The sequence below is a fragment of the Lactuca saligna genome, chromosome 1 (assembly GCF_052625555.1).
Source record: "Lactuca saligna cultivar CGN05327 chromosome 1, ASM5262555v1, whole genome shotgun sequence".
NCBI classification, from domain to species: domain Eukaryota; kingdom Viridiplantae; phylum Streptophyta; class Magnoliopsida; order Asterales; family Asteraceae; genus Lactuca; species Lactuca saligna.
The window spans coordinates 107,612,961-107,633,844 of record NC_136417.1 but is presented as its reverse complement, the minus strand read 5'-3'; the positions used below and the strand labels follow the sequence as shown (position 1 = coordinate 107,633,844).

General features: G+C 39.9%; 1 protein-coding gene across 1 annotated transcript in view; it reads left to right on the top strand.

The window, feature by feature from the left end:
- The first annotated feature begins 11,054 nt into the window (after positions 1-11,054).
- Positions 11,055-20,884, top strand: part of LOC145010376 (uncharacterized) — a 28,066-nt gene continuing 18,236 nt past the window's right edge. The window contains 3 exon segments of the mRNA XM_078968929.1: positions 11,055-11,333; positions 11,398-11,629; positions 11,711-11,752. Coding sequence (XP_078825055.1) covers positions 11,055-11,333; positions 11,398-11,629; positions 11,711-11,752 — 553 coding nt within the window.

Below are 20,884 nucleotides of genomic sequence, written 5' to 3'. Positions count from 1 at the left end.
TATTTTCATAGATCGGAATAAAATGGGCACTCTTCGTGAGTCTGTCTATGATCACCCATATGGTGTCCACACCCCTTTCCATCCTAGGTAACTTCGTAATGAAGTCCATAGTGATCTCTTCCCACTTCCACATGCAAATGGGTAGCAGCTGAACCTTTCCATGAGGCTGTTGATGCTCGGCCTTGACCTTCCTTCAGGTCAAACACCGTTCCACAAACCAGGCGATCTCCCGCTTCATGCAGGGACACCAATAACTCAGTCTCAAGTCTATATACATTTTCGTATCCACTGGATGTATAGAGAACTTGGACTTGTGCGCCTCCTCAATATTTTCTGCCTCACTCCCCCAGTCACTGGTACCCATACCCGGCCACACTGTGTCAAAAGGCCACGACTATCCATAACAAACAAAGGATACTGCCCCCAAATCAGTTCTATTTTCCAATTCTCCTTCTTCACCCCCTCGACCTGAGCCTCCTTGATCATCTCCAACAATGGAGAGATCACAGTCATTCTCAAACACACTCCCCAATCGGATAACCCACCGCCTTGCTGCTCAAAGCGTCGGCCACCACGTTGGCCTTCCGAGATGGTATAAGATGTCACAATCGTAGTCCTTCAGTACATCCAACCACCTCCTGTGTCTCATGTTGAGGTTCTACTGATCCATCAAATACTTCAGACTCTTGTGATCAGTATAGATGGTACACCTCACCCCGTACAAGTAGTGCCTCCAAAATTTGAGGGCAAACACCATTGCCCCTAACTCCAAGTCGTGAGTGGGGTAATTTTCCTCATGAGGCTTCAACTGCCTCGAGGCATAAGCTATCACACGTCCTCTCTACATCAGTACCGCACCTAACCCTAAAATCGATGTGTCACAGTAAACCACAAAATCATCTAACCCCTCGACTAGCACTAGAATCAGAGCCTCACGTAACCTCTATCTCAGGGTCTCAAAAGCCAACTGTTGATCCATACCCCAACGAAATGTCACATTCTTCTTGGTTAAGCGAGTCAAGGGCACAACAATCTTGGAGAAATCATGGATAAATCTCCGATAATAGCCCGTTAAACCCAAGAAGCTACGGATCTCGGAAGCATTCTTCGGTACTTCCCATTTCTTCATTGCCTCAACCTTCGTTGGATCAACCGAAATACCCTACTGGTTGATGATGTGCCCCAAAAATTGTTCCTCCCATAGCCAAAAATCACACTTGGAGAACTTGGCATTCAACCTCACTGCCCTCAGGGTCTCCAATACCTCCCTCAGATGCTGCTTGTGCTGCTCCTTGGTCTTAGAGTAGACCAATATATCATCAATAAAAACGATCACCGACCGATCCAACATCGGTCTACATACCCTGTTCATGAGATCCATGAACACTGCTAGGGCATTGGTAAGCCCAAATGGCATCACCACGAACTCATAATTCCCATACCAAGTCCTGAAAGTTGTCTACGATATATCCTCATCCCGAATCCTCATCTGATGGTATGACGACTGGAGATCAATCTTGGAAAACCAAGACGCACCCTGCAGCTGATCAAACAAATCATTGATCCTCGGTAACGGATAACAGTTCTTCACCATCAGTTTGTTCAACTCTAGATAATGAATGCACATCCTGTGTGATCCATCCTTATTTTTCACAAATCAAATCGGAGCTCCCCACGGGGAACTACTCAGACGAATGAACCCTCGGTCTAGCAGCTCCTGAAAATGCGTAGATAACTCCTGCATCTCGGGCGGTGCTAGCCGGTATGGTGCCTTTGCTATCGGAGCGGCACCTGACACAAACTCATTGTGAAACTCTAGCTACCGCTCCGGAGGCACTTCTAGTAACTCTTTGGGAAAAACATCCCAAAATTCCTGTACCGCCGACACACTACCCACATCCATCGTGGTCTCAACTCTCGTGTCCGAGATGTAAGCCAGAAATCTCGTACATCCATGCTGCAGAAACCTGCTAGCTATGGGTGTGCAAAAAAACCGCAAAACCGAAAAACCGAGCCGATCCGGCCAATTCGAAACAGAAAAAACCGGAACCAAAATAAACCGAACCGAAAAAAAACCGAAACCGAAAAAACCGACTCTCTACGGATCGGTTTCTGTTTGTATATTTCGATATCCGCGGATACCCGAACCGAACCGTCATATATATATATATATATATATATATATATATATATATATATATATATATATATATATATATATATATATATATATATATATAGACTTAATAAAATAATAAATTGTATCATTTCATATGCCAAGTTTATTTATATGTATGGTATTTGTCTAGAACTAGAGAATATACTTTTTAACACCTTTCTAAATTTTCTACCTATTGTTTCTTTTAAAATGTATCGGGTGTCCCCGAAGGCACTCTTTTAAACTGTATGATATATGTTTTTTGTGTGTAAATTGGCTGAAATTGAGAAACTGTTTCTACATTCATCAAATAAACTGTTTTATTATGTGATTAGAAATATTATTAAAAGCAGAATAAATATTTTATATGTATATTACAACAACATAAATTAAACCCATAAAATATTCTTAACGAAGATAATATGTCCGTGATTTATTTTATAAAATGCTGTCAATTTCAGTGATGATTTAATAGTAGTTTGTATTTTTAATTAATGTTTACGGGTACCTGAGAATTGAACCGTGGATACCCGCCTTCATACGGTTTGGTTCGGTTCGTTTTTTGCAAAATTCGGTTCGGTTTCGGTTAGTGCATGTCAGGTATCCGCCCCATGGTCACGGTTCATAATTTTATTACTATCCGAACCTCATCTCCCCGTGAACACCCCTACTCCTAGCCCTCGCAGCCGAACAGAGGGTCGGCCCCTGTGAAGTCCTATCACCATGTATAACCAGTTCTCCCCTACTTGGGGTTTGAACCCTCACAAGTCGGTGCTCGCAATCGATCATAGCTCCATTGGCCCCCAACCAATCCATCTCGACAATCACCTTCAACCCTCGCAATGGTATTTGGACTAAGTCTACGCTAAATCTCTCTCCCAGCACATTCAAGGCACAGTCCTGGTGCACCCTCGCCGCACTCACAGTGCGGTCGTTTGCAATCTCTACCTCGAGCAGGGAATCCAAAGTTCCCGGCGCATCTCGGAACTTCTTGCTAAGTGTAAGAGACACGAACGATCGGGTAGCACCCGAATCAAACAAAACATGAGCCGAAATACCATTGACCAAAAAGGTCCCTATACATAAGTTCACTGCACGCATAAGCAATACAAATAAATAGTGAGCAGAGAAGAATAAACACGTACCAGCCAAAACTATGGTGTTGGCCTGAGTCTCCTCGGTAGTCAGCTGAAATGCGCGGCTTTTCACCGCTGGAGCATCCGCCTTAGCAGGGCGGCCATCTGTAATCCTTATCGTGGAGGGCACAGGCGTCGCCACCGCTCCTCCCCCTCCCTGCAACCTCGGACACTCAGCCTTTTTATTGCCAGTCTGGTTGCAGTGGAAACAGGTTAAGCCCTTTCTTGGGCACTCCCTGCTCACGTGACCCAACTGACCACACGTATAACACACCGGGTCGACCCCCGGCAAGCTCCCCCATGAGATCTTCCACACTTGGCACACCAGCCACGACCCTGCTGGCCCCTACTAGATGAATCCGAGGTCTTAGGCTTTTTGCCTAACCTACTCCTGCGTGTACCTACTCGGGCTTCCACTTAGTGCGGAATTCCAACTCCATCTCCCCCTCTCGTGCCTTCTCCACCATCTCATTCAGGGTTTTGCACCCTGTAAAACTCACAAACTCGTAGATATCATCCCTCAGCATGGAATGATATCTCGTACGCCTCATATCCTCATCCGTAGCGTACTGTGGGATCAATAATGCTCGCTCCCGAAACTTGGCGGTGATCTCCGCCACAGTCTCGGTGGTCTGCTGGAGCTCCTGGAACTCCCTCACCATCCGTTGCACCTTAATAGCTGGTGCAAACTCCAAATCAAATCGTCGAACGAACTCGGCCCATGTCATCTTAGCCACACCGACTGCTCCCACCTGACTAGTGACCTCGCACGCACCAGTCTCGGGCTCTGTCTCTCAGCATGCATGAAGCGAAACCCAATTTCTCCACATCCGGGCAAGAACCGTGCGTTGGACGTTCTCGATATCCCCCATCCAACATCGGCTAACAATGGGGTCCCTGACCTCGAAAAACTCTAGCGCTCCACACTTTTTGAACTCCCGAAACGAGGGAGTTCAGTCCTCGATTTGTCCTGCAACAATCTCAGCTCTGAATAACCTGAGCCTCTCCTCCATGATCTCCATAATACCCTCCTTGACTGTCCCAAAGATCACCGGGGTAGCGTCAAGGATACCCTTTGTAACCTCGACTGTAATGATCTCGCACAGCCTCTCATCAATGGGCGTTGCATCGTTGCCCAATCCGGATCTGGATCCTGATCTTGATCTTGATCCCCCTATCTCAAATCATGTCACCACCATGCTGAACTGGAATGTCATAAACCATAATAATCAGGATATATATATATATATATATATATATATATATATATATATATATATATATATATAAGGGAATCTTCCCACACCGGTCCTCCTTAAAGCTGTCAGATCTAGCATTGGCTCGAGTACAACTCCTATGCTTTCAGTAGTACAGGCCCAATACTACCTTCCACATCTACGTGTACCTTTCCCCAAGGCTCTACTTGATAACTCCATTTCGTCCTAAATAACCATACCCCATAAACTACCGCATATCTCAAATCCTAGGCTGCCGTAAGATTTGCTCTACTCACGTCAATCAGACCAATCATAACAGATTGCCTTTATGCATGCAAATTATACACATAAAAGGATCAAATAGACCTTCGAATAAAAGATTCTACCCTAGGACCACAACCAGATAAGGAACATGAAATAAGGCTAAATCAATCATTCTAAGGCTATAAGCTCCAAACCGTATACAATTTAAAAGCATACACATAGCAAGTTTGATATGATTATCACAACTCAAAAACATTGGTATAACATGGCTAACATATTTGGGAACTACATACTTGGCAGAGCTGATCATGCGCATTGCACTCTCCTCTTTTCCAGTCTCAAAAGTTTTTAACTTTTATTTTTGAAAACATTTTTACCATTTCCTTAGCTTGAGTCCTGACACACCCGAGAGTTTGCCCGAATCCCTCAAACCATGGCTCTGATACCGACTTGTAATGAACCAAATTTTCAAAAGAAAAATTTCATTTTTAATTAACCAAACCATTATCCATAAACCATGAAACCCCATAACGATTGTTTTCAAATCCACATTCATTACAACTTAATTTAAAAATATCAGAGCATCCCATAAAATGCCAGTAAGAGAGTACATGTCGCGCCATCAAGTGTTGCCCTTGCCCTTGGGCTCAGATGTACCAGAAATAAATCCACAATCTATAAGCTAATGCTTAGTGAGTCCCCCAGAGCATACCCCACACACAATCCAATCCACATATCTCCAACATGCTGCTCCCACTCAGTTATCTATAATCATAATGTGATTAACTTGTCATAATCCCATAATTACCCTTAAGGTTAACTCTGGTCATGGTTAAAGTCAAGGTCACCGGTCAAGGTCAACAGTCCATGTTGACCTCAGCTCATCGAGTGCATGTAGCAACTCGTCGAGTTTATGAGTAATTCATTTACTTGCCGAGTTACCTATGTAACTCGCTGAGTCCCTCCTTTTCCACAACTTAAAACTCATGATAGTCGTAAACTCATGACAACCGGAAACTCTTTACAACCAAAAACTCTTTACGACCAAAAACGGTTAAACCCTATTCGACTCGTCGAGTCAGCTAAGGGACTCGACGAGTTCCTTTAGTCTTCTTAAAGTTCATCCCTTTTTAGTGGGATCTAGGGTCCCAAACTCCAGATCCAAGTTCTCCTAAGGCAGATACCACGTAAAGTTGCAAACTTTACAAGCATGCAAGGTCCTTCAAGGCTATAACTTCAAAACTAGGCTTCTTACAAGGTTTTTATGCATGGGAAGAGACCAAACTGCATAAACGAAGAAAATTTATGGTATTTGGGACCTAAAGAGGTCCAGACCTGGAACCCTATCCTTGTGATAAGTCCAGATCCAAGTTTGACTCCATTTTGCACCAAAAATGGCCATTTACTTCCAACAAGAGAGATCTAAACAACTAGAGGTCAAGGTCACGGCTTTATACCTTAGGATGATGGCCAATATAAAGTAGATGTTGGATCTACTATTCCTCTCCTTTCTCTTTCTTCTTTAAGCTCCAAATCCCTTCACAATTACTCCAAAATTGCTCACAAAGGCTATTTCTCTCACTCAAGAGGGGTTTACGACCGAGAACGCTCTTCTATGGGTAATAAGGTGCTAAGGGAGGCCATAAGGGCAGGATATGTTCTGTATATAGGGTGAAAATCCTTAAAAATTAGGGTTTCTCTTTACAGCACCTACTCGTCGAGTAGGTCTCGATCCCACGTCAACCCTTAAGTCTCCTGCTCGATGAGTTGAACTCCCAACTCGTCGAGTCCATGCACAAAACCTTAAACTTTAACAAATAATTTAAGTTATGCTTGGAACCGGCGTTACAACTGATTAATCAGTTTATGATATTTTAGTCACAAAAGCACTTTTTTCTTGTAGTGCCTAAACACCATAATTTACGCACCGTGTAAATTTCTCAGAAACCCTAACATAAGAACCCATAATTTAGAAATGTTTGACTTTGAAAGAGATTTTGACTTAAAAGGCAATTTGGTCATTTAAAGGAATTTCATGAATTAAGAAGGTGTAACTTCATGAACCAACAACAGAAAAACTATTTACTAACAATGGAAAAATCATTAAAAAGACACGTGAAACAAAGATGTAGAAAACAGGAAAATAATGATAAAAGCGAAAATGCAAAAAAAAAAAAAAATATTCGAATTTGATCTCATAAAAAAAATAATTTTGTGAAAATGATTTCATCAAAAATAAAGTTGCAAAATATAAAAGAATTTGTAAACCAAATTTTTGGAAAGAAAGGTAAAAAAAGAATTTAACAAAATATATAGTAATCCTTTTTGTCTAAATTAAAAAAAAAAAAACCAGGTGGTGTCATCCGTCCTTAAGATCGAGGGTTCAAGTTCCGTTGTGTACGTAGGTGGATTTGATGTTAGTTTAGGAGTAGTTTATATATTTTATTTGCTGGTTCAAAAAAAAAACAATACTCGGATCAAATTTCAAATAGAAACTACAAATTGGATCATAATTGTAACTAAAAAAAAGTTGAATGACACCAAATTTGAAACAAAAAATATATTATTTTTTTACCTACAAACTCTCTATTTTACACTTATGGTCCCTTTACTTTTACAGTTTTTTCTATAACATATCACTTCATATATACTTTTAACAAATGTAAAAAAATAATTCATGTGTATAATAATAATTATTTTTTTAATTTTATTGGTTAAATATGTGTAATAATTATTATTTTTTTAATTTTATTGTTTGACAATTTAATTACAATATTAATTAATTATTTATAATAATATTTATTAAAAAATATACTTATATGATTATATATATATATATATATATATATATATATATATATATATATATATATATATATATATATAAATGGTTATATCAAATGTCAAATCATAGAGGGAAGGGATATATCAGAAAGAAGGGGCTATTTAACTATTCCCAAAAATAATTCATCTCTATATATGTATAATAATAATTATTTTTTAATCTTATTGGTAAAATATGTATAATAATAATTATTTTTTTAATTTTATTGTTTGATAATTTAATTACAATGTTGATTAATTATTTATAATTGTTTTTTATTTATAATAATATTTATTAAAAAATATACTTATATGATTGTATATTTAAAAATGTTATATATATATATATATATATATATATATATATATATATATATATATATATATATATATATATATATATATATATATGTGTGTGTGGTTATATCAAATGTATAATCATAGAGGGAGGGGATAAAAAAAGAGAAGAGGGGCGGGCTATTTACCTGTTCCCTTCATTTAATTTATCTTCCGCCAAACAATAAATATAAACATAATGGTAACTAAGAAAATAGTATTAAAGCTATTACTTATTTTGTCTCATCAACCTTTATAATTGTATATCTTGCTAGAATGTATAACCTGGTTGGGTGCAATTATAATATTAGTATTAGGGGATGTTTGGATAGGAAAAAAAATGGTGTTGATTGGTTATTGCTTATTTCCACCACAATAAACTAAGTTTAAGTGTTTTGATAAAATCTTTAAAAATCAGCTTATTTAGCTAAATAAGCTAATTTTAATAAGAATCTCCCCCTTCTTATGACTTATTATTTATTCCCACCATAAATAAATTAATAAGCAATAAATAATAAGCTAATCCAAACACCATAGGTTTAAATATACAAAACAGTTTAAATATACAAAACATGTAGACAAAGATTATAAAGTAATTTCCATAAGGTGGCTTTGGCTATATACAATATGGAAATAGTTGTGATTTTTTCTATCATTTAATAAATCGTGTATAATCTTATATATTATACATTGACTCTATGTTAAATTGTAAAATTCTTTTAAACATGCATAAAACGAGGATATAAAATATTATAAAAAAAAACTAAATTAACGAATAAAAAATCTTGTAAAAAGCAATTTTGAAAAACGAAGTTTAAAGAATATTATATTTCGAGAAAGAAAATGTTATAGAAATGTAAAAAAAATAATTTATAATTTCTTTTTGTTATAAAGAAAACTGAAAAAATCAATAATAAATTATAAAAGAGATTTCCAAAATTGTAATTTTCCAAAGAAAACCAATGTTTAAAGTTACATACATTTAAAGTTGAATAAAAAAAGATTTTGTAAAAGCATAAAAAATATCATAAATAAATGCATAAAAACAAAGATGTAACATAGTAATTTGGTAAATTAACACGTGTTCATACCTTTTGAATTTGATACGTTTGGTTTTCTTGCGCCGGATGCGGTGGAGATTCTTAGTAGAGTACAATAAATCATGCATATCAATGTTATATCCCATAGATCTATAAATATAGTCTTCAAAAGAATTGATTATACCATACAAAAATATTTAGCGGTTCAACATGTTGCTCGTTTGCCTTCTCATTCGTTGTACGATGATCACTAACATGTATTAATTACACGTGAAAAAAATATTATGTTTTAATGTAAAACAAACTTGTAAAAAACAAAATTGTAATAAAATATATAAAAGCATGTAAAATGTATTTTATTTGAAAAAAAAAACAAAGGTTTAAAATACATATACAAAAATCTGAAATTAAAGTTTGGAATTTTTCTTTAAAAAAATCGTACTAATATCATAAAAACAAACAAAATTGGTAAAAGTAAATGAAAGTTATTACCAATAAGAAAAATATAAGTTGTAGGTACAAAAATTTTAAACTAAAATAAAATTGGATCTAAAATCTAAAAAAAATAAATTTAAGGACTTCGATCCGACATAAAAAATGTTAAATATCAGTTAAACCTATAATAACAACATTGTAAAACCAAAATTCATGAATAAATTTAAATTTTAAAGTGAAGATGTAAAATACTACTTAGGGGACTTGGACCCGGATCTCGGCTGGGTATATGCGGCTGGTAAAATCCGAATACATTATATTTTTTGATCCATGTAAAAAAAACGGACTTACACTAAGAAAAATAAAACTCAAACACGTGACTTATTAGCATAGAATCAACATTCAACAAGCACCTTACGATTGAGTTAGGATAAGGCAGCCAATGTTAATGTTCATCCTGCTTGATAATATATTAAAGGGTGTTTGGAATTGCTTAAAAATGGCTTATTAGCTTATTTGCTTATCCAATATAAATAAGTTGACAATGTGTTTGACTAAGTAAAAAGTGCTTTTAAAAAGGGTTTTTTTGGTAAAGAAGAAAACGCAGTTTTTGAAAAGCAAGAGAATCATGGCTTTTTAGGGCTTTTGGCTTCTTAAAATTAAAATTACCGTTATACCCCCACCCACCCTAATAATCGACATTTATTCTTCACACCAACCATTCATCTCGTTCTCTTCCCTATGTGTTTCTCTCCCTTGTACATCGTTTTCATCGGTCATCCGTCTCCGGCCGATCTCAGCCGATCTCCAAGATGAAATCAATTTAATGACGATGGGACTCTTTTTCCTAGTTTTCCTGAAAGTAGTTCAAGTAAAAGGAAGAAGTCTAAGAATGTTTCCAACAGCCGTTCAACCAAGAGTAAAACTTCAATCTATGAGGAAAAAGTAGATGCTTTATTAGATGTCATAGCAACAAAAAGTACACAAACTTTTCCTCAAAATAATCCCTCCCCAACAATAGCAAATTGCATGACCGTTGTCATCAAGTTTCCAGGTTTCATTGAAGGTTCCCAAGAGTATTCACAAGCATTGCTTGTCTTCACCAAAAAACAAAACCGTGAAGCTTTTATGTTTCCAACTAGTGATGATGCAGAGATGGAGTTTCTTAAGTTACTACTGAAATAATGATTTGTGATTTGACATCATGTCTTATTGTTTGATGTTAGACGTTATGTGTTATGTTTTTATGTGTTAGCCATTCACATGATGTAATCGAGATGTTATATTATGTGTTATTGTTTGTCGTTATGAATCAACATTTTATATTATGTGTCATTATTTGTCGTTATGCGATCGATAATTTTATATTATGTGTTAGTGTTTGACAATTTTTTTTTGTATGTAGGATGGATAGTGATGATTCTAATTCGTCTGACGATAATGAGGAATGTTGGGTGGAAGAGGATAGAGAATTCGAAATGTTATGTGGGTTAGCTCTGAAAGGGATAATACTAGCTTGTAACATACGTAGGCCATGTCACACTTCAGCCCGCACCAGTCACATATTTATTAATGAAGTATTAAATGGCCATCCTAGACGGTGTTACGAGATGTTTAGACTGCATGTACCGGTTTTTAGACAATTATGCATAGATCTTGCTACAAATTACGGACTGCAACAAACAAAAAAATATCTATTGAGGAGTCAGTAGGAATATTCTTGATGACTTTGGCCCATGGATGTAGCAATAGATTTGTGCAAGAATTTTGTAATCATTCCGGGGAAACGATTCATAGGCATTTCCATACAATTTTGACAGTCGTGCTTAAGATGAGTGCTGACATCATCAGGCCAGCTGTGAACTATAATGATGAAGTTCCCGAATATATATTAAACAATCCTCGATATTATCCAATGTTCAAGGTATTATCCAATGTTCAATTACCTCACCAAATGATTTATTTATAATATCTTTTTGTATTTGTAGGATTGCATTGGCGCTATAGATGGGACACACGTTAGGGCATTGGTTCGACAACATGAGGAAGCAAAATACATTGGTCGAAAGGGATATGCTACACAAAATATAATGGATGTTTGTGATTTTAACATGTGTTTCACATTCGTGTGGGTCGGATGGGAGGGGACTGCACATGACACAAGAATTTTTAATGAAGCCTTACAGAGATGGGATCTTCATTTTCCGTTTCCAACGGGTGGTTAGTATAAATTTTTATTAACACGAGTTTTATGTTTTTAATATTTGTTTGAAACGAATAACAAATGTTTGTTTTTTACAGATAAATATTATGTTGTTGATGCCATATACCCAAATACCAGAGGTTATTGTAGCACCTGCTTCCCAGTACGTACTTCTTGTAATTTTGAATTCTTAATTCTTGCATTTTTGCCTTGGACTCGGCGAGTTGAAGGACTACCTCGCCGAGTAGGAGCGGGATGGGATACGGGGTCCGAGCCATGGACTCGGCGAGTAGGCCCTGTTTGGGTAAAAACCCTAACCCGAGCATTATCACCCTATTTAAACACATTAACTCGGCCCCTTGTCCTTAACACTTCCAGAGAGATGTAGTAAGAGTCCATAGCCCCCCTCATTGTGCTTGTGAGTGAGTTCTTGCTTGGTGAAGGGAATTGGAGCTTAGAAGAAGAAAAGAAGAGTTTGAAGAGTGCAAGAGAGGGAGTAGATCCGAAATCTACTTTGGGGGAAGTTTGCATTCAGGTAGTAAAGTCTCTACTTTGATCTTTAGTTCATTAGATCCCATTTTGTCCCAATTTGGTGGTTTTCAAGCCCTAAAAACAGCAAACCCCATGTGTTTGTGCTTAATAATCCGAAACGACTTCAGATCTAGACTTTATGAATGTGTTAGAAGCATAAAGTTGTTGTGGTTGAAGTGATTGAGGACCCCATGGAGTTCATGACCTGTTTAAGAGCTTGGAATTGCATTTTTGAGCTTATAGGGCCATGCATGCACGTAAAGTTTGCAACATTACGTGTTAGGCATGCCCTAGGAACATAGATCTGTGGTTTTGAAGAGATGCATGTCTCAGATTTGGCTCATATGGGAAATGGGTCAAGGGACTCGGCGAGTCCCAAAGTTGAACTCGGCGTGTTCCATGAAGATGGCCTTAGACTCAGCGAGTTGGATGAACAACTCGGCGAGTCTTATGAAGATTGCCTGGTACTCGACGAGTTGTTCTTCAAACTCGGTGAGTTGCATGAACTGTTATTGAGTACAAAGGGTTTAAGTTTCAGAAGTCCAACCCTTCGTGTTTGCACGTAGGATTTGCAATCTAACGTGTTCCGTTAGTCCCAAAAACCCCAGATCCTCATAAACGATGTTCGGATAAGGATCTGGATGCGAGTGGGGAGTCTGCTCGCATGGACACGGCGAGTTGTTCATGGACTCGGTGAGTTGTTCATGGACTCGGCGAGTCGGATCGCGAGCCGGTCCTATCGTCCCGAGTAGTGAGTTAAGGACGATTCAATGAGTGGGAAGAAGGGACTTGTAGAGTGGAACCGGGTTAGTGGAGAAGGACTCGGCGAGTCGGTACCATGACTCGGCGAGTCCAGTCAACTAGAAGTTGAGCTTGACTAAGGAGTTGACCTTGGTTAAAGGGAGGGTCAGTCATCTGACCTAAGAGTGTGAATGAGAGGCTAACCTATGTTTATGATTTATAGTCGGAGGATTTCTGATTTAGCAGTCAGGCGCTTAGCAAACAGACTTCAGTAGTTACTTTCGAGGTGAGTTACCTTCCAGTAGCGGTGAGTCTACGGCCACAATGTCGGCCCACCAGTAGGAGTTGTATGTTAGATGATTGTCTTTGTGATATCATCTAGGTTTGCTACTACCTGATATGTTTATCTTGTAACACCGTAAATTCCAAAACAATTTTTTGCATTTTATAAAAACACAAATCATTTAACATTCATAAAAACATTAATGTTTGAAATTCAATCCATGCTATATTAAATTCTCAAGATCTGATAACATAAAAATCCCGTGTGTGTGTACTGATCAAGCCGGTGCCTTCCCACGGTCATCACTAGTACCTGAAACAGATAACACCAACACTGTTAGCACAAATCTTAGTGAGTTTCCCCAAAATACCACACATAACACATATTAGCCACTCGATGCTATAACTCTGTGGGTCCGTGGACCCTACTCTGTGAACCCTCTGGTTCTAACTCTATGAACCTTCCGGTTCCAACTCTATAAACATGCAAGCATAGATCACATAGAAATAATGCAGTACGACACATAACATACATAGCATACAAATACTCTATCACATAACTCTGGTTACCCACTCAAGGTAAAGTATAGTGAGAAGACTCACCTCGCGTATCTCGCTAACTCGCAAATCCCGGAAATCTCTCGCGCTCGATCCCCCGAGCTATAATCCTCCTATAACACAATATATCTTTAATTAACACTTTCACAACTAAGGTTGACTACCCCTATCAAGTCATCACCGGTCAACTCTGGTCAACGCTCAACAATCAACTTTGACCGGACTCGACGAGCGCATTAGAGCGACTTGGCGAGTCTATACGTGCTCACTAACTCCCTAGGATCCTCTCTTGACTCGTTGAGTACTTCCCTGACTCGACGAGTTCCACCTGGCATGAATCGCGGGGCCACCATGACTCAACTCGCCGAGTCTCAAGAACAACTCGATGAGTTCCAGCTTGACTCAGTCCACCCGTCAACCCTCTCTGACTCTCCCTGACTCACTGAGTCAACCCCTTAACTCGGCAAGACCACTCGCTGAGTGCTTATGGACAATCTTGATGCTACTCGTTGAGTCTGTTCTTCGGACTCGGCGAGTCTATGCCATGCATGAACTCGAACTCACTCCTAAGGTCAGATCCGTTCCAATAACACATAGATCCAGTCCTTCCAAGCACATACATCACGTAAAGTTACAATCTTGGTGCTCATGCAAAGATCCAAAGGCCTTATTTGATGATGTGGTCACTAGAATGCTATTCTAAGCTGATGGCCTCCATTAACAGTCATAAAGCTTGAAGGAAAAGGGTCTCTGGACCTCTTTGGGTCCAGATCTAAAGCACCAACACAGGAGGAGGCCAATTACTCCATGGATCTTTCCACAAAGAAACCCTAACTCTAAGATTTACACCAAGGACTGAGAAAGGAACAAATGGTTACCTCAAATGAAGTCTCTGAGCTTATAGCACCTTCTTCGGTCTCCTCTTGCGTTGATCCTCTTCTATGTGCAAAAACACCCACAATAGTCAAGGATCTTCCTCTTCTCTCTCACAAATTGCTCAAAGACTCTTTAGGGTTCTCTCTGGGGTTGGTGGCCACAAATGACGGCCATAGGCCCCCTTAAATAGGTCTCATACCCTGGAAATTAGGGTTTCATTAAACAGCATGGACTCGCCGAGTCCGGACGTGAACCCATGCCCAAACCACGATCATACTCGGCGAGATTGAGCTCCAACTCGCCAAGTCCCCTCACAAATCACCAAAAATTATAAGAATAAATAATACCTGGGAATCCGGGCTGTTACATATATGCTGGCATGATATGTTATATGTGATAGTGGTAGTAGGAGGGGAATAGTCCCCAAGTTCGGTCGTTAGGACCGAAGGGTAGATCAGACATTCTAGATATGTCTGATAATATGTTAGGTTATGATATATGCGATAGTAGCAGTAGGGGGTGAAATAGTCCCTGAGGATCGGTTGTTAGGACCGATGGGTAGTCGGCACCCCAGAATGGCTTGACATGGGTAGTCAGTACCCCAGAATGGCTTGACACGGGCAGGTCGGCACCCCAGAATGGCTGTACCGGGTAGGTCAGGCAACCCAGAATTGCCCGACAGTATGTATGATATGTGATTATATGGTATGTGGTATGTTGGGGGAACTCACTAAGCTTTGTGCTTATATTTTTCAGTTTTGGTTTCAGGTACCTCTTCTTCACAGGGGAATGAGTTGGCGCGGTAGCGGCCCATCACACACACGCCTTGTATTCCGAATTATGAGATCCTCCTAGGAATTTGTACTCTGACTTTATTATGTTTTTATGAAATGTTTTTCAAGACATGTGATAACCTTTATTAAATGATATGATCAGTGAACGTTTTATTTTTAAGGTTTGCTAAGAATATGTTTTAAAAATAAAATTTTTGGCTCGTATTTTTTGGATGTTACAAGTTGGTATCAGAGCCCTGGTTTGAGGGATTCGGACACACCTTCGGGGGTGTCTGAACTCAAATCGGGGGATTAAAAGATTTTAAAGAAGAAAATATTTTCTAAAAAGCTAAGTAAAGAGTTTTAAGAAGGAACGAAGTGTGTAATGTGCGCGACCAGCCGAGCTCAAGTAACTATTACCCAAAGTACCCATACAAGCTTATGTTATGTTTATCAATTTCAGTAGAACAACATGCTAGTATAGGACTAAGGATCTAGGAGTGATGTCTTATGTGCCTGCTTTATGTGCTTCAGTTTATGAAATAATTGCATGCTAGAATTGAGTAGACAATAGTAGCATAGCCTGACTAGGTTATGCCTCATAGTATGAGCTTACCATTGTATGCTAGTGCAGTTCATGTTATGAGGATAGAGTTGCTTGAGATTATTTCCTTTTTGTTCGAATGTTGCTTGCTTTGTGTTATGAGGGCTTCGAGTGATGGGAGTTAACTGTTAGGTGAATACGTTGAAGTCACATGTGATCAGGGTTGAATAATCTCAGAGTGTTGGAATTAACCCTATTGCGTAGCTCTTGTTTGAGTCCTAACCGTAGTAGGGATGAGTCCCTTACTCAAAGGATTATCCGAGCCTCATTGCATGTGATTGTATTCAGGTAATGGCTAATTGGCATTGCAAAGAGACCTTCAGCAGCTGAGGAATGGGTTGGATGGAGTCAGAGGTTTCCTAGGGCAAGCCCAGGATGAGTATATCAGTGATCAGTGGTAGTGAAAGGGACCTAGTGGAGTCAAGGCAGTCTTTAGAGAAGGTAAGGATAGATGTGGAAGGTAGTATGGGCCCGTACTACTGAAAGCAGAGGATCCGTACCTGAACTTGTAGTCGGTGTGATCCCTCCATAGGTATCAATATCGCTAACAATTATTATTTATGTATTTCAGAATGGTGGTACTACGCTCGAGACCAACAGTTGGAAGTACGGGAGAGGGATCGGGTTCGGGACCAGGTTTCGAGCCAGTAGATGAGGAGCTACGTGAGTTCATTGCGTCAGAGATCACTAGAGGCATCCTTGAGTCGACCCCCATTATCTTTGGGTCGATCAAGGAAGGGATATTGGAGTTGATGCAGGATTGCCTCAGGGCATTCAGGAGAGACATGGCATCTGGCCAATCGGGATCTCGCACACTGTCCTTCAAGGACTTCAGGGGCAGTGGTGCACTGGATTTTCACGGGGCGAAGGACCCCATAGCTGCCAGATGATGGATTGCAGACATTGAGTCTGCACAGATGATTAGCTTCTGCCTTGAGGGGCTAAGGTGAGGTTTGCAGCAGGGTGTTTACGAGATCGAGCTAGGGATTTGTGGGAGTCTGTGGGTGACTCGTTGGGAGCCTTGGGTGTCGAGGCTATGACTTGGTCGGACTTCGCGACCAGGTTCCGGGAATAGTTTGCGCTGGTAGTCGAGCTTCAGCAGCTGGCCAATGAGTTCTTGGATATGAGACAGACGACGAAGACTGTGGCGGAGATCACTGCCAAGTTCCAGGAGAGGGCGTTGCTGGTGCCCCAGTAAGCGGGTGATGAGGATATGAGGAGGACCCGCTATCATGACATGCTACGAGCTGATATTCGGGAGCATGTCAGTTTTTTAGCTTGCCCTACCCTGGACTCTATGATTGCCAGGGCAAGGGAGAGGGAGATTGATCTGGAGCACATCCGAAAGAGGAAGATAGAGGAGGCATAGACAGGAAGGGCTTCGGGGAAGAAGCCCAAGGGACCAGATGATAGGCCGAAAGGCTAGTCAGGACCGAGCCGCTGCAAGAAATGCGGCAGGCCTCATGAGGGGGCATGTAGGCTGGGATCATCGGGTTGCTATAAGTGCGGCAAGATGGGGCATTTCAGCATGGATTGTACCGCCCCTGCACCTGTGATTCAGACATCAGAGTTGCTATGTTTCCACTGCAACCAGAAGGGCCACAAGAAGGCCAATTGCCCCCAGTTGACAACATCCGCTCTGGTTAAGGTGCCAGCTCCAGCTACCCTGCGGATTACAGATGGCCGGCAGGGCAAGGCAGAGGCCCCATTAGTGAGGAGTCAGGCGTTTCAGTTGACTATCGAGGAGGCACGCGCCGCAATCGATATGGTGACGGGTATGATTCTTTCCCTCTCTCTTATTTTTATGATGTTATGATATTGATATGTGCTCTATGTATATGCGTTAGGATCGTTCCATGTGAACGGTATCCCTGTTCAGGTGTTGTTTGACTCGGGAACCACCCGATCATTTGTTTCCCTTGCGCTTAGCAAGAGGTTTATTGAGTCTTCGGGCATGTTGGATTGCCCTTTAGAGGTAGAGATTGCCGATGATCGATCGGTGCGAGCATCAACAATATTCAGGGATTGTGTTCTAAGGTTATTTGAGGAGCGTTACTTGGTGGATTTGGTTCCCATTCCGTTTCCGGGGAACAAGGTGATTAAAGACATGGATTGGTTAAGCCCTAATGGGTCGGTGATAGATTGCGCACAGCAGCTAGTGCGGATTAGGACCCCAAGTGGGGGAGATTTGGTGATCCACAGTGAGAGGCCATAGCGTGGACCCATAGTATGTTCAGCAGTGAGAGTTAGGCGCTACCTTCAGTAGGGTTGCACGGTATATGTCGCGTACGTTATGGATACCCGGGATGCGGGTAAGGCAATGGTGAGCGAGGTTCCAGTGGCACGAGACTACGATGATGTGTTCCCGGAGGAGCTTCCTGGAATACCTCCGGAGCGTCAAGTAGAGTTCAGGATCGACCTAGTTCCTGGTGCAGCTCCGATAGCCAAGGCACCCTATCAGTTGGATCCTCCTGAGATGCAGGAATTGTCTACACAACTGCAAGAGCTGCTAGACAAGGGATTTATTTGACCGAGCAGTTCACCCTGGGGAGCCCCAATCCTGTTTGTGAAGAAGAAGGACGGGTCGCATCGGATGTGTATAGATTACCGGGAGCTGAATAAGGTAACGGTGAAGAACTGTTACCCACTCCCGAGGATCAATGACCTCTTTGACCAGTTTCGGGGAGCATCTTGGTTCTCCAAGATCGATTTGCATTCAGGTTATCATCAGATGAGGGTCAGAGAGGAGGATGTACAGAAGACCGTGTTTCGGACGCGTTATGGATATTATGAGTTCGTGGTGATGCCGTTTGGGCTCACCAATGCTCCTGCCGCGTTCATGGTGATGGGTTTTGGCTATAAGAACATCCTATGTGCTCATACAAACCCTAATGCTTGGATCTAGGTTTCTCTATTGTACATGTAAGTTATCCAAGACTATAAACTGTAGATCTAAAATATGATAATTAATATAATATATAATTAGGGTTTAGATCATACCTTGATTGTTATGTAGCAATAAGAATCCCACTTCCTCCTTGTATTGACTTTAGAAAGCTTAGAGTCACAAATGTCACTCCTCTAATGGTTCACAAACACCAAGAGCAAGAGGATAAAGAGGAGAGAGGATGGAGGCTGCCCAAAAACGTGTGAAACCCTAGAAGGATGCTTAGCCACGTTTTTGGGTCATAAGGGATGTATATATAGTGAGGCTATTAGGGTTATCTAACAAGGAAACCCTAATTTGGATGCTTAATCCCTAAGCAACCCATGGATTCCTTTCCTTAAGAGCTTTGGACGATTTCTCATGGGTTTCCCCATATAATTCGTCCACTCCTTAATACAAGGCAATCCATGGCCCAAATTGCAGTTATCTTATAATTACAATTCTAGTCCCTTAAGTTTAATTAATCTCTTTTAGTCACAAAACTAATTACCAATTAATTCTTGACTAATATTAATTAAACAATATGATTTCTCCTTTAATATATTATTCTCATAATATATTAATAAATCATATTTAATCCTTTCTCTCCATAATTCATCCTATCAAGTTGCTTTGGTGAAGGCAACCCAAAAGGACCATGCACCATCGGGTCAAGTACATACCAAAATAGTTATGGACTTAGACACTAATCCAACAGTCTCCCACTTGGATAAGTCTAATAACTATTCTGCGGATGACTTCAGTTCCTGATCTGCAATCGTAGCTTTCCAAAGCGGCTGTCAACTCTTATCCTATCAGATACGCATGTCCTTTAGATAGGAGATCATATATTCCTCCATTCTAGATATCGTATAATACATGATTTCTAATCATTCTCTCTGTACCATTTCTCGGCTTCCGATTTATGACGACTGACTAATTGAACAAATCAAATTAGCCCTAGCCCGGCTGAGCATTTACGTTTGTCATCACTAAATCATCAAGGGTCCCAAAGATATCTCTTTTATCCTACTTTGGATAAAAGGAACAGATAAACTTTGATACAATGCTTGCTTGTACTCACTCACCGAATCACACATAACAACATGTTTTATAACACCAAGTTACTAGTGCGTTTTCATATTATCAATGTGCAACCGATTTGCAAGATACAACTCACACATCTCAGTTTCAAGAATATAAGATGTTATTGTCTCACCAATCACTCGTGATACAATCCATGGAGTGATCCAAGTGAGCGTGGGTTTAATCCAATGCTCAAATCATATTCGTAAGCACTCATGAACGTTGCAGCAAACATTTGCTTATGTCTAATACTCTTTTAGACAATCCACACACCAATTCACAACAGTCTTCATTCATACCTACTTCCAACATATGAATGACTGTGGCCCGTTCGAATAATTTGACTCTTCTTAACCAATTAAATTATTCAGGAAGTCAAAACATGCAAAGTGAAATACAAGAATAATACTAATCCCATATGGCCTCAAACCTTTGAGTATAAATAAAACACCTTTTATTTATCACCATATCGATTACTCATTATTTGTCGTTTCGGGTAATCAACTTCTTACTTGAATTATTACACTTGTCCCATGCTCTTTAGCATGCACACAATGTTTACCTATGGTTCTTACTTTGTGAAATAGATCAAATTGAACACATTTCCAATCATTCTCATTTCACAACTCCAAATCCTTTTTCATATGTGTAAGAATATCAAATTCTTGCCACTTATAGAATATGCTAGATTCTAACATTTTATGCAATGATCCTTTCGTAATGTCACTGCACAAAAGTCACAAAGACTATTGCCAATGATATTACAAAGTCCTCTATCGGAGGTTGTTACAAGACAATTCCTTAGATATGATGTCTCTAACTCAAAGTACATCCTTTTGCATAAAAGTTTCTAATCTACACATAGATTTTCAATATTCAATTCCCAATATGGACA